The sequence below is a fragment of the Mauremys reevesii genome, unplaced genomic scaffold (assembly GCF_016161935.1).
Source record: "Mauremys reevesii isolate NIE-2019 unplaced genomic scaffold, ASM1616193v1 Contig113, whole genome shotgun sequence".
Taxonomy (NCBI): domain Eukaryota; kingdom Metazoa; phylum Chordata; order Testudines; family Geoemydidae; genus Mauremys; species Mauremys reevesii.
Genome location: NW_024100731.1, coordinates 238,140 through 251,150, shown reverse-complemented (window position 1 = coordinate 251,150; position 13,011 = coordinate 238,140). Strand labels below are relative to the sequence as shown.

Here is a 13,011-nt window from a genome sequence, read left to right as displayed (position 1 = left end):
AGTTTCCATTCCCAGTCACAAATCTAGCATTCTGGAGCAAAGTGACTAAAATATAGTCCAACAAACAAATGTTTATTTAACATGCCCTCACTTTTCCTCCACCGCACTCCACTCACCGGTGTTGTCCTGGTCAGTGGAGACTCAGAGTTCAGAGGTGCTTTCACGTGAGTACACCTTCCAGGTGGGGGGCAAGAAGGCAGAGTTTGCTCTGGCCATGGCTGTTCGTTGTGCCACCGTTCACTCCCACCACTCTGTTGCCAATGGCCCTGCACAGTCACCTTCTGCTGTCACCTACCACTGTGACCTCTGCGAGTTGGTCTCTTGAGGTTCCACCAGCTCTCAGTGATTTCAGCTGAGCTCTCAGTGTGGGAACCTTGCTGCTAGTGCAGTCTGGGCTGTCTCTTACACAAAAACACTGTACCCACAGGAACATTGTCCCCACAACAGGACTAAGCACTTAGACCTGATTGTCAGTGATTTCGGCTGCAATGTCACTTAACAGAACAAAAGACTATCTATGGAGCCTAATCAGCTCTGTCTTTAAACAGTGGAGAGGGACAGGTCCCCACCCTCTCTCTTGATGCCTTCAAATCATCACAGGCTAAGTACAGTTCTATTGTCCTTTACTCATACAATAAGAACTACATTTCATCCCCCCTTACCCCCACATTCAAGTGGTTTGTAACCCAACCCCAGTGAAAAATCACTTGGACAACACAGCTCTGTTTGCTGGATACCTAGGTAGATTAGGTATGAATGTAAATATAATCTGGCCCTGAACCCTATCCCCGCAGCCCCAGCTCATCACTAGCTGTCAGGGAGAGCTCATTTAGACTTTGCTTACAAATCATCATTTGAAATTATTATTATTGACATCATAAAAAACAGCTGTATAAGGAAGCAAGGAAGCTAGTCTATGTTCATACTTTTCAAATCTATTATACTTTTTCAGATACACATATTTTATCATACACTGTATGTATGGCTGTGTTAGAACATCCCCATCGCCAGGGTGTCCCATGTTCTGTGCAGTCTGGCAGGCTGAGGGCACCTCTTCTAAGCTGCAGACAAAGAGCATCTGGTGGCACCTGAAGATGGGAGACCCAAGCTGCATTTTGCAAAGGATAGAGAGTGTGCCCTGCTGCATGGCTGTCCTGCTCCCTGTGCCCCTGCTGAGACCTGTGTCCCTTTCATGCTCCTCCTCCCTGCCTTTTCTGTACACGATAATTGCCTGGCACATAGTCCATGGCAATCCCAATCTCTCTGCTTTGTGCAATATAGAGGATCATCCCCACAGACGGTGTTTGATTGCAGGCAGCATGTGACACTCAATGAGGACTGGTGTAGGAAGAAGATGGGAGAGGGATCAAAAAGTGGCTAAACTTCTGAGCAGTTGATCAGCTGCTAAAGTGAGCCCCACCCCCCCCGCCACAGATCACAGCCAATGCTTGTTAGGAGGGACGGGGCAAGATCTTTGCATGCTAAAATGTGGGTTCTGTGCTGGTGCAGATCCAGGGGAGAAGCATGCTCCATGCACCCATTCATTTTCCACCCATTCATTCAGGGACATCACACATCACCCCTCCATGTCATACCCTGTCATTCTGTGCACATATCCCAGCACCTCAAACAGTAGCCTCCACTGAGCCAGCCCACAAGTTACACAAGGGAGGGAAATCACAGTCACAGGCCCAATCATTCATAGGTAGAGACCAGGGCAAGGACAGGGCTTCCGTGTGTTCAGGGGATGTCCCATCCTTCCCAATAAACAACCTAGGCCCATGGTTCCCTGCCCCTAGCTCTGTCTCCCATTTTCCTGGGAAAGAAACTGCCCCACCCTTAAACCCCCCAGGGCACTGGCATTCCCCAATATCTGGTTTCACAGTTCACAGATGTAAGGCAGAAAGGGCTGTTGTGACAATCTAGTCTTACCTCATGCAGAAGGCAACACAACATCCTTGAATTAATTCCTGCTTTGAGTCCAATACCTGTGCTTGATCTAGAGCAAGTCTTTTAGAAAAATAGCCGCTCCTCATTTTAAATGTGCCAGTGATGGAGAATCCAGTGCAATCCTGGGTCAGTTGTTCCAGTGGTTAATTACCCTCCCTGTTAAAACTGTGTGCCTTACCTCCAGTGCAAATTTATCTAGCCTCAACTTCCAGCCATTGGATCCTCTTACACGTTTGTCTGCTAGATTGAAGACACCTCTGTTATCAAACTTCTGTTCCCCATGTAGGTACCTATAAACTGATCAAGCCACCCCTTAACCTTCTCTATGACAGTATGTTTTCCACAGTTTTCCAGTGCCACATACAGAGGACTATGTAACTCTCTGACTGGATTAGCTCTGCTCTGCGCACTGGTGCTCTGCACAGAGTCATTAAAGGGTTTCTTGCAGGCTGACTGGTTAAACACGAGCACTTGTGACTCTGGCAGTTAAATGTCCGATCACCAATGATTTGGGAGTTTTCACTATAAACAATAAATAGCTTTGTAACCCTGTGGTGTGAAGATGCCTTCAAAGGGAAAACCAATCACTAGAGCTGGGAGTTTGTGGTTTCTGCTAAAATCATTGGTTGATATTTTCCTTGGGGACATCAGAGCTGTGTCTAAGGGCCCATCTCCATTAAGACATTCACTCAGAGATCATCTACATTAGTGACACCAGGGTGAGTCCCCAGAGCACATGCTGCCCCAGTGCAAAGTGAGGGTCACGTGGGGGCAGCACAATCCATAACTACTGGAGTGGGAGGGGAAGTTTAGAATCCTGGGAAGCTGAGGGGACAGAGGAGAATTGCAGGATAGAGTTTGTGGGGGCTGCTTAGAGAAGAAGGGTGGGGAATCTCTTTGGGGGGACCTGCAGGAAGAAAGATGAGGAACTGTCAACCTGAAATAACAAAGGAGGCAGTGTTGCAGAAAATTGATAAATTGAAGAGCAGCAAGTCCCCAAGACTAGGTGATACACCCTGGGTGTGTTTAGGTAAATACAGTTTGCTCCTGCTTTGCTTAGATTTAATAGATATTCAGCTGATGAACCGGTGTTTTGCTCATTGTAATGGATTTAGCTGGTGTTGGGTCACAAATTATTTTAGTCCTGAATGCAGGGGTAGTGAAATATAGTTACCAATGTTTGCAATTATTGTGGGAATACAGAAAAGGACTGTGCTTAACCTGTCCCAAAGGAGCTAGTCACTTTCAGTTTAAAGAACCTTGGGAAAAAAAAGGGCTCAAATGTCTGAGCTCTGTAAAAATATGATGGCATGTGTGTGCACAAATGGCTGCATACCCTCAAGGGGTGTTGGATCAATGGAAAGGAACCCCTAGATATTCAACCTCAGCACTGGTGAGGCCTCATTTGGAGTACTGTGTCCAGTTTTGGGCCCCACGCTACAAGAAGGATGTGGATAAATTGGAGAGAGTCCAGCGGAGGGCAACAAAAATGATTAGGGGGCTGGAGCACATGACTTATGAGGAGAGGCTGAGGGAAGTGAGATTGTTTAGCCTGCAGAAGAGAAGAATGAGTGGGGATTTGATAGCTGCTTTCAACTACCTGAAAGGGGGTTCCAAAGAGGATGGATCTAAACTGTTCTCAGTGGTAGAAGATGACAGAACAAGGAGTAATGGTCTCAAGTTGCAGAGGGGGAGGTTTAGGTTGGACATTAGGAAAAACTTTTTCACTAGTAGGGTGGTGAAGAACTGGAATGGGTTACCTAGGGAGGTGGTGGAATCTCCTTCCTTAGAGGTTTTTAAGGTCAGGCTTGACAAAGCCCTAGCTGAGATGATTTAGTTGGGTTTGGTCCTACTTTGAGCAGGGGGTTGGACTAGATGACCTCATGAGGTCCCTTCCAACCCTGAGATTCTATGATTCTATGAACCTGGCTCCACCTAGCGGAAGGGTTACATTTTGGGGGGGCTCGTAAGCACCTGGTGAGTGATTCACTAAGTTGGGAAAACAATTGTGTTTATATTTGAGGAAAGTACTCTGTATAATAGCTAATAAGTCAGGTTTGTTGGGCTCTGACTCAGCAGCTCCTAGCTTGGGGGCTGCAGCCTTGGCCGATGATTGGGAAAAAGCACTGGGGCAAGCATTGGAAAAGGTTGTGCTGTTCCATGCTACATCAAGCTCCTATCGTAAGTTAAGGTTATTTGCTGGGGTCCCATCACAATACCTGGGGAAGAGGAGTGTGAACCCTGGTTGGAACATACCATTGAAATGCTGCAGGAGTGGGCCATACCAGGCACAGAAGAGTGAAGATGTCTAGTAGAGAGCCTCAGGGGCCCAGCTTTAGACGTGATTCGCACCCTGAAGCTCACTATCCCTGGGGTCGGTGTGAAGGACTGCCTAGAGCAAGGGTGGGAAAACTACAGCCCACAGGCCAGATCTGGGCCGCCAGCCATTTTAATCCAGCCGTCGAGCTCCCACTGGGGAGCAGGATCTAGGGCTTGCCCCACTCCGGCACTCCAGCTGGGAAGCTGGATCGGGGGCCACTCCGTGTGACTCCCAGAAGCAGCAGCATGGCCCCCATCTGGCTCCTACATGTAGGGGCAGCTAGGGGGCACTGCTCTGCATGCTGCCCCTGCCCCAAGCACCGCCCGCGCAGCTCCTATTGGCCAGGAACCATGGTCAATGGGAGCTACAGGGATGGCACCTGCAGACAGGGCAGCGTCCCGAGCCACTTGGCTGCACCTCTGCTTCCAGGGGCCGCTTGAGGTAAGCACCACCTGGAGCCTGCACCCTTGAGCCTCTCCCCACACCCCAACCCCTGCCCCAGCCCTGAACCCTTCCCACCCTCTGGACCCCTCTATCTCAGCCCAGAGCACCCTTCTGCACCCAAAACCCCTCATCCCCAGCCCCACCCCAGAGCCTGCACCCCAGCCAGAGCCTGCGCCCATCCCATACCCCAATCCCTGCGCCAGCCCTGATCCCCTCCCACCCTCAGAACCCCTCTGTCTCAATCCTTCTACCAACAGATGTTTAGGCACCTGCCTATACAGCCACTGACCGCCTTGGCCTGTGTGGCCTTGTAGTAGTAAAATCTTAGGTTTGTATTTTGTATAATTACAAAAAATAAAGACTGGTAATGTAGCATGTATTAAATGTATTAAAGTATAAATAATTGAACAATATTCTGCCAGCCACTATTTCGAAAGCAGAAAGGAATGGCCTAACAGGCCTTTGGTAAAAATTGCATCAGCCAGAATCTTGTGTCTAAAGCTAATTTCAAGGCAGTAATAGACCTTTGGGGTCACCACTTTGTTGTAGGTTTAAAATTAGCATTTTAAAATTAATAAAAGAATGCAATAATGGTTTTCTCCTGCATTGTAATTTAATGTTCCTGTTCAAATGTTCTGTGTAAATCAATCCTGTTTTGTGTGTAAAGAAAAATGTGTATGTAAAAATAACTGTCAAGGCCATTATCAAACCAAATGTTCTAAAACAAACCCCAAAACAATGTAAAGATACCAAAAATTGCCACATGCCCCTATTAAAATGTCAAAAAGGACAAATTAACAACTCTAAAAATAAGGTGGGTACCTATCAACCGGGACAAAATAACTAATCAAAACCAGCATGGGGTAACTCCCAAAACTAATAAAAAACAAAATAAAAAATAAAAAAAATTAAAAAAACAAGCCCTTGTCAAACAGCAATTAATTACAGCATAATGGTGAAAAACTCATTGGTCTCAATAAAACAAAAATCTCTATATAAACAGGGTTCTTTGCCATAACATTTTGGGTTCATACTGCCAAGACTTCCCAGAGCATCGTGTCGTGACCTACAGAACCTGGGTCCTCCCTACTTGTAATCAACCTAGCTGGCCACTAGACTGAGACAGCCTCTGAACTGGTAACTGTAACATCGACTAGCGGGACAGTGTGTCTATGTGTGTAATTAAATGCATATGCTAATTGTTGTATCTCCAATATCCGCGGCGTATTGCCTTTTCCCCTAAAAAAAAATCCCGTGTGCTTCTTATAAGCATAACATTTGTTGCTGGAGAATTGCAAAAGGGGGAGGACATGCACCGTGATTGTTGAAAATACTGCTCTAAAGGGTATATCATATGTATAAAGTGATCAATCATTCAGTTGTGCACACCCCCGGTCATAGAGATATTGGGCAATAGGGAGAAGATTAGAGTCCTCAGTGCTCCTACCCGTCTGTCGGAAAAATATATATAAATTTATATATATAAATTACATAGGTGAATATACCCTCGATCATAGCAGGATCAAGCCTAAAAGGTAGGGGGGTTAGTGTTTCCCCCTCCTGCTCTGTCAGTCAGGGTTTTTTTAGTGTGTACAGACTTTTTGTGTTTTATAAGTCCCAGCACAAGCGTGGGCATTATGTTAAATGTCCTGTTTTTCCCTTTTTTCTATTTTTGCCTTGGTTTTATTAACTGGGAGATGTCCCAGCCCTTTTTATTCTCTAATCTGATGGTGTGAGAGCCTGGGTTTGTACATACATGCAGCATGTGAGTACGAGCGCCAGTAGAATCCACACCAGGAAGGCGCCTTAAAGAAAGTTCCCCGGATAGAAGTAGCCCTAAAACAGTCTCAAAGACATTTGCTGAAGTATGTTCTGTCTGTGTGTGTTTGAGGCCTGAGAAACAAAGCTATCAGCTGTAAATTGCTAAATAAGAGATGTCAAACTGCTGCTTAGCAGAGTGTGTTTTTTCAAAGCCTACACTGTAATAGCTCTGGGTGAGGGGAGGAAAGTGTTCACCAGCACACATTGAAATGTCAGGAGAAAGCTTTGTAATTGGCTCTGAGCTTGTGGTTCGGACATTAAATAATAAACTCCTTACAGTATTAAGAGAGTGACCCAGCACCAAGTTATAGATTTGGTTGATTGGGTAAAATTCTTTAGCTGGGATTCATAACCCAAACAGTCACCTTCTTAGATCATTTTTAGGATTAATACAACAAATAATCAGTTCTTATTAATTTGATGAGGTAACTAATTTGGTGACATAGTTTTGATTTAACACTGAGACTAATTTAATTGGGGTTTGATTTTGTTTGGATAGTTGCATTGCTCTGTGCTTCATTTAGTTTTGTAGTACGATTAGTAGCTTCACTTTGGTGATACAGTTTGTTGGTGTAATAGTTTTAATACAATTTATAAAACTGAAACCAAACATTTCTTTCAATAAGCAACAGGGGTCTACAACCTTGAGGATGTGGGCAGATATCAGTGGGTGAACCTAAAAAGCCTAACCAGCTCCACATAATAAGCCTTTGGTTCTCACAGACCTGACAGTCTCTTCCAGTCCTGCGCCTGTGGAGGCTGAATGTGTAAATTCAACAAGCTCACAAAACGGGAGCGTATTTTCCCACAGTGTGAGGTTCTCACTCTTAACACCAGCAGGAGAATATGCATCCAGAGTCCTTGGTGATGCCAGAGATGCCTTAAAAGAGGCAGGTCCTGTCCCTAGCTGCTGTCCCAGCTAGCAGGCCGACAGCCAGGCCAGAGCAGTGTCGGTGCAATGGCTCCTGCTCACCAATTCTTCCATATATGTATGACCATATCAGGTTTCCTCTTTTTCACAGCATCTAGCTCTCTCTGTGTCTCTTCATTTACATTGACACTGCTCAAGCTGTGGGGAAAAACAAGTCAAGAAAAAGTGTTAGACATAATGCCTGAGAACACAGTCCCTTTGAAGCAGAGTTAGCCGCACACCATTGGTTTCAGTGAAATCATCTCTGGAATGGACACAAAAGACTATTGCAATGAATGTTCAGACATAACTATTTGGGCCCATCTTCTTTCCCCATCCCACACATTTCTGGTCCACACCGATAGTCACCATCTGCACTGGATTCCCTTGGAGTCTGACGAGGCCCGTCCTTGCCTGCTGAAGAGGCTGCTCTTGAGTGACGTGCGTAACTCTCGGCCCACTTAGAGGGAGGGAGATGCCAGCATGTGACATTTATAGCAAGCAAGAAAACAGACTTCAGCGAACTTATTTGTTTCTGAATTGTTATTAATCTATAAAGTTATTGTTCTAAATCTAAATCATTTTGAAAGCTGCCATCATGTGTTTTGGTTGGAACATCCCAGAACCAAAGGCTGTGTGGGGGATGTCTAGGACTGTGTAGAAATCTGGATGTTGTTTAAATGTATTTGCTATCTCAATGCTCCACAGAACTTACTTCCATTTTTTAATTCCCATCAGTCTTTTATCTTCCTTTATTTCTGGTCCTTTTAGTTCTCTCTCTTTTATAGATTTGCCTTTTCCCCTTCAGGCCAGTGGTATAGAAATTTCAAAACATTCTCTTGTAGCTGTCCGGCTGTCCAGGTGTGCTGGATTTAAATGCTGCTTAAGCTGAAACTCTGGTAGCTTTTATGAACTAAGATGATCTTTAAAACAGTTTAAAACTGCCTGAAATTGTTCTGGAGGAAAAGGCAGATGTCAGTTGCCTAAGGTGCCGGCTGGACCTTCCAATCCTACCAATATCTGTATGAGCTACTGAATAGACAGACAACCAAGATGAGGAGGAGAAGAGTGAAGAAACGGGGTTGCCATCATAGATAGAAAAAGAAATTAAACAAAACAATTAGCTGTCGACTTTGTATCCTTTCCCTCTTTTCCTTTTTCTTTTTTTTCTTTGTTTGGCTTTGTCCCAGAATTATTTGTTGAAATGGTGGTAAATTATCATTTGCATGGAGGGCTATTTTAATTCAATTGTGAAACACCCCCGACTCGTATTCTCAGTCCTGCTTACTGAGTAAAATAACTGAGATTCTAACTAGAGTGACCAGATATTCCGATTTTATAGGGACAGTCCCGATTTTTAGCTCTTTTTCTTATATAGGCTCCGATTACCCCCCACCCCCTGTCCCAATTTTTCACACTTGCTGTCTGATCACCCTAATTCTAACACAAAACTACGCTGCCTTTGAAGTGCTCAGCCACTTTATTATCCCATGTTTAAGCTAGTCAAGCCGCATGAATAATACATTTTTCAGATTGGTGGCTGAACTGAAGAAAAAAAAAAGAAAAGGTTCATTTTGAATCAAAACCTCAAATTTTCAGGGTTTTTGTTGTTGTTGTTGTTAAAAGAAATCAAACAAACAATTTTTTTGGTGCCAAATGAAAATTTATTTGATCTGAAAAAAATTCGGGTCTTTTTGTGGTTTTCTTTAGTTTCTTTTTAAGTGTTTTTTACCCTCAAAAAACAAATTAATCAAATTAGCTACATTTCTAAACAAAACATTGTTTCAAAGTGACAAGACAAATCTTTTGTTTAAAAAAGCCAGCTTTTTATTCTGCCAAAATTATTCACCAAATGCAACCTCCATTTGCAAATATTTTCATCCTGAAACTGCATTTTTCTGCACATTTACTATTTGAGCAAAAAATGTCACCCAGCTCTACTGGTATCACAGCAGTGGATCTCTCTTCCATTCTCTGCAGGAGGAGACTAGGTGCCAGTTCTTGGGTGCATGGACAATAACATTGTGACCCCAGGAGAAAGAGCTTAAATCATATCACTATGTGCCAGATTTTCCAAAGAACTCAGCACCCACAACTGGGGCTGGATGTTCAAGGGGACTGAAGTCCCATTTATCCAGGGTGCTGCTGGCTTTTCTGAAAATCTGATCATAGAAGTCACAAGCTACTGCATGCTGAGCACTTTCGAAAGCCTGGCCCCATGTGAAAGGAACACTCGTGAAAGGAGCCCACTTGTAACTTACCCCAGTTTCTGCAGTTTGCAGTTTGGGTGTTTCAGTCCTTCACACAACTGTTTCACACCTGAGTTGTCCATTGTTTTCTCTCCCAGGATCAGCTCTGTCAGCGTCTGGTTGGTGCTGAGAGCAGAGGCGAGATCCTCACAACAAGCAGCTGTGAAATGGCAACCACTCAGTCTGCAGGAGCCAGAGAGATACAAAGATTTATGACTGCTTATTTTTGCCCCATTCGCTGGCATCAGCAGTCTTCATTCTAGGCATGCACAGTAAACCACAGTGCTCTGAGAGGAGCCTTTGAGATTAGTCATAAATTCCAAGGCCAGAAGGGCCCACTGTGATCATCTGGTCTGACCTGCAGTACAGGACGTCCCCCAAACAATTCCTGTTTGAACTAGAGCAGAGCTTGTCGACAAAAATATTCAATCTTGATTTTAAAATTGCCAGTGACAGAGAATCCACCACAACCCTTGGTAAATTGTCCCAGTGGTTAGCTGCCCTCACGGAACCTTATTTTCAGTCTGAATTTGTCTAGCTTCAACTTCCAGCCATTGGATCCTGTTATACTTCCTCTGCTAGACTGAAGAGCCCGTTATCGAATATTTGTTCCCCACGTAGGTACCTGTACACTGTGATCATGTAACCTCTTAGCCTTCTCTTTCTTAAGCTAAGTAGATCGAAGTCTGTCACTATAAGGCAGGTTTTCCCATCCTTGCATAATTCTCATGGCTGTTCTCAGGACCTTCTCCAATTTATCACCATCCTTCTTGGACTGTGGGCACCAGAACTAGACACAATATTTCAGTAGCCATCATCACACCAGTGCCAAATACAGAGGTAAAATAACCTCAACTCCTACTCGAGATTCTTCTCTTTATACATCCATTAGCCAGGGGAGGCTCCAGGCCCCAGCATGCCAAGCGTGTGCTTGGGGCGGCACGCCGCGGGGGGCGCTCTGCCGGTTGCCGGGAGGGCAGCAGGCTGCTCCAGTGGACCTCCTGCAGGGATGCCTGCGGAGGGTCTGCTGGTCCCGCAGCTCCGGTGGAGCATCCGCAGGCACGCCTGCGGGAGGTCCACCGGAGCCGCGGGACCAGCGGACCCTCTGCAAGCACGTCTGCGGGAGGTCCACCGAGCTGCGGGACTGGCGACCGGCAGAGCGCCTCGCGGCGCCGCCGTGCTTGGGGCAGCAAAATGGCTAGAGCCGCCCTGCCATTAGCCCTTTGGCCACAGCAACACACTGGGAGCTCATGCTTAGCTGATTATCCACCGTACTCCCTCAAGTCTTTTTCAGAGTCACTGCTTCCCAAGATAGGGTTCCCCATCCTGTAAGTGTGGCCTAAATTATTTGTTTCTAGATGCACACATTTCTATTGGTCTGTATTAAAATGTACATATTGTTCGCTTGCACCCAATTTCCCAAGCAACACAGATTGCTCTGTAGCAGTAACTTCTGCTCTACATTATTTCCCCTTTTGCAATTTTTGTGTTATCTGCAAACTTTATCAGTGATACTATGTTGTCTGCCAGGTCATTGATAAAAATGTTATGAAGCATAGGGCCAATCGATCCCTGTGGGATCCCCATAGAAACACACCCTCTTCTCTTAAACACTATAAGCCCTGGAGGGAATAATTTACCATGTGCAGGTGTTGTGTCAGTTACTATGTGTTCTATATGCGATTGTTCAGATGAGTTGAAGGGACAGGCAGATTGAGGTGTGTGATACAGGAGGGCCTGGGAGCAGGGGTAGAGTGGTAGCCTCAGGCTAATTAAGGTGTGGTTCCCTGTAGACTAGGGAGGGTTGCTACAGGTTAATTGTAGCACCTGTAGTCAATTAAGGCCCCATCAGGAACCTAATGAAACCCCCTGCTTCAGGCAGTCAGGGGAAGAGGAGGAAGGAGAGAGGACTAGAGCTTGGAGGTGTGTTGTGAGATTTGAGAGATCAGAGAACCAAAGTAAGGGAGACTCCCTCCTCCAACATCTAAGGACTGAGGATAACCCCACCCAAGGGGGAAGAGGGTAAGAAACCCGCAGAGGTTGAGAGGGACTCAGAGTGAGGAGAAAACCCAGACCCCTTTCCCGCTTCCCTCCTCTACCTCCTTCCTGGGCCACTAGTGGGGCCCTTGGCACCCAAGAGCAGGGGCAAGGGGTAGTGTCTTAGCCCCTCCCAAGAAAAGCGCAGGACCCACCATACAAACATTGGCCATCTTATTACAGGTGCTATTTCTAATGGGTGGGATGGTCCTAACAATACACTGTAATGACCTGCTGGTTCCCTACTGGTTCCCTGCTAGAATGGTAGGAAGAGAAAGGACTAAACCAGTGTTCCCCAAAGTGGTGCCTGTGGGTGCCATGGCACCCGACAGGGCATTTATGTGTGCCCGCCTAGTGCCCAGCAGAGGACCTGCCAGGGACAGAGAACTCAGGCTGCAGGCACGGTGTTCTCGGTCCCCGGCAGGTGCGGGGCCCACCTACTGCCCAGCAGAGAAGAGAATCTGGGGCCCTGCGCCTGCTGGGCACAGAGTATTCCAGGGCTGCAGGCACCGGTGTTCTCTGTCCTTGTGGCTTTTCTCCAGCATGTCTCTGGATTCATATATTATGTAATATTAAATATGTTTTTTGGTATTATTTAATGTACAAATACAAAATAAGCCTTGAAAAATTGTTGGCGCCCGCCACGCTCTTCTGAAAACATGAATATGCTACTGGTCACAAAAAGGTTGGGGATCACTGGGCTAGGTTATTCTGGTAGAGGAAGAACCTAGATTAGCATCTCACCAGTAGGGGGCGCTGTGTTAATCAGAATGACGAGGAAAGAGAAGTGACATCCTGTGGACAGAAGGGATCAGGCTGGGAGAGCGAGAGGGCCAGTGTGTGTGGGGGGGTGAGCAGCAGGCTGCAGGTAGCAAGGACAGAAAGCCTGGCAGTGGTATCCTGAGAGCCAGGGCAAGGAGGCAGGTGGGAAGGGGAGAGCTGATCAGAGAAGCAGGCTGTGGCTGGCGGGCTGGGAGCAGCAGCACCAGGACATGTGGGGGTGGAGCAGCCTGCAAGCAGGAGGCGAGAGGCAATTGCTAAGGCTGGGTGACACAGGAGGACAATGCACAGGGATGCTGAGGAGACCAGAGATGACAGGGCTGAGCTCTGGCCAGTGGGGTTGCAGACCAGCCTTGAATTAGCTGCCATGAGAAGGATGTGCCAGAAAGGGCACTGGGTGCCAGCCCACAGCCGGTTCTCAGTGACATATTTGCTGACTGGGCTGTGTTATCAGTAGCTGGGGTGACAATGCAGATTTGGCCATGCACTGCTACAGGCTG

At 46.3% G+C, this 13,011-nt stretch overlaps 1 protein-coding gene across 3 annotated transcripts in view; it reads right to left on the bottom strand.

The window, feature by feature from the left end:
* Window positions 1–7,353: 7,353 nt before the first annotated feature.
* Window positions 7,354–13,011, bottom strand: part of LOC120392758 (NACHT, LRR and PYD domains-containing protein 3-like) — a 60,179-nt gene continuing 54,521 nt past the window's right edge. For all 3 annotated transcript variants that reach the window (XM_039517493.1, XM_039517494.1, XM_039517495.1), the window contains 2 exons: window positions 9,707–9,877; window positions 7,354–7,604 (listed from right to left, as the gene is read on the bottom strand). In XM_039517493.1, coding sequence (XP_039373427.1) covers window positions 7,505–7,604; window positions 9,707–9,877 — 271 coding nt within the window. In that variant the 3' untranslated portion in view covers window positions 7,354–7,504. The remainder of the gene's footprint in view (window positions 7,605–9,706; window positions 9,878–13,011) is intronic.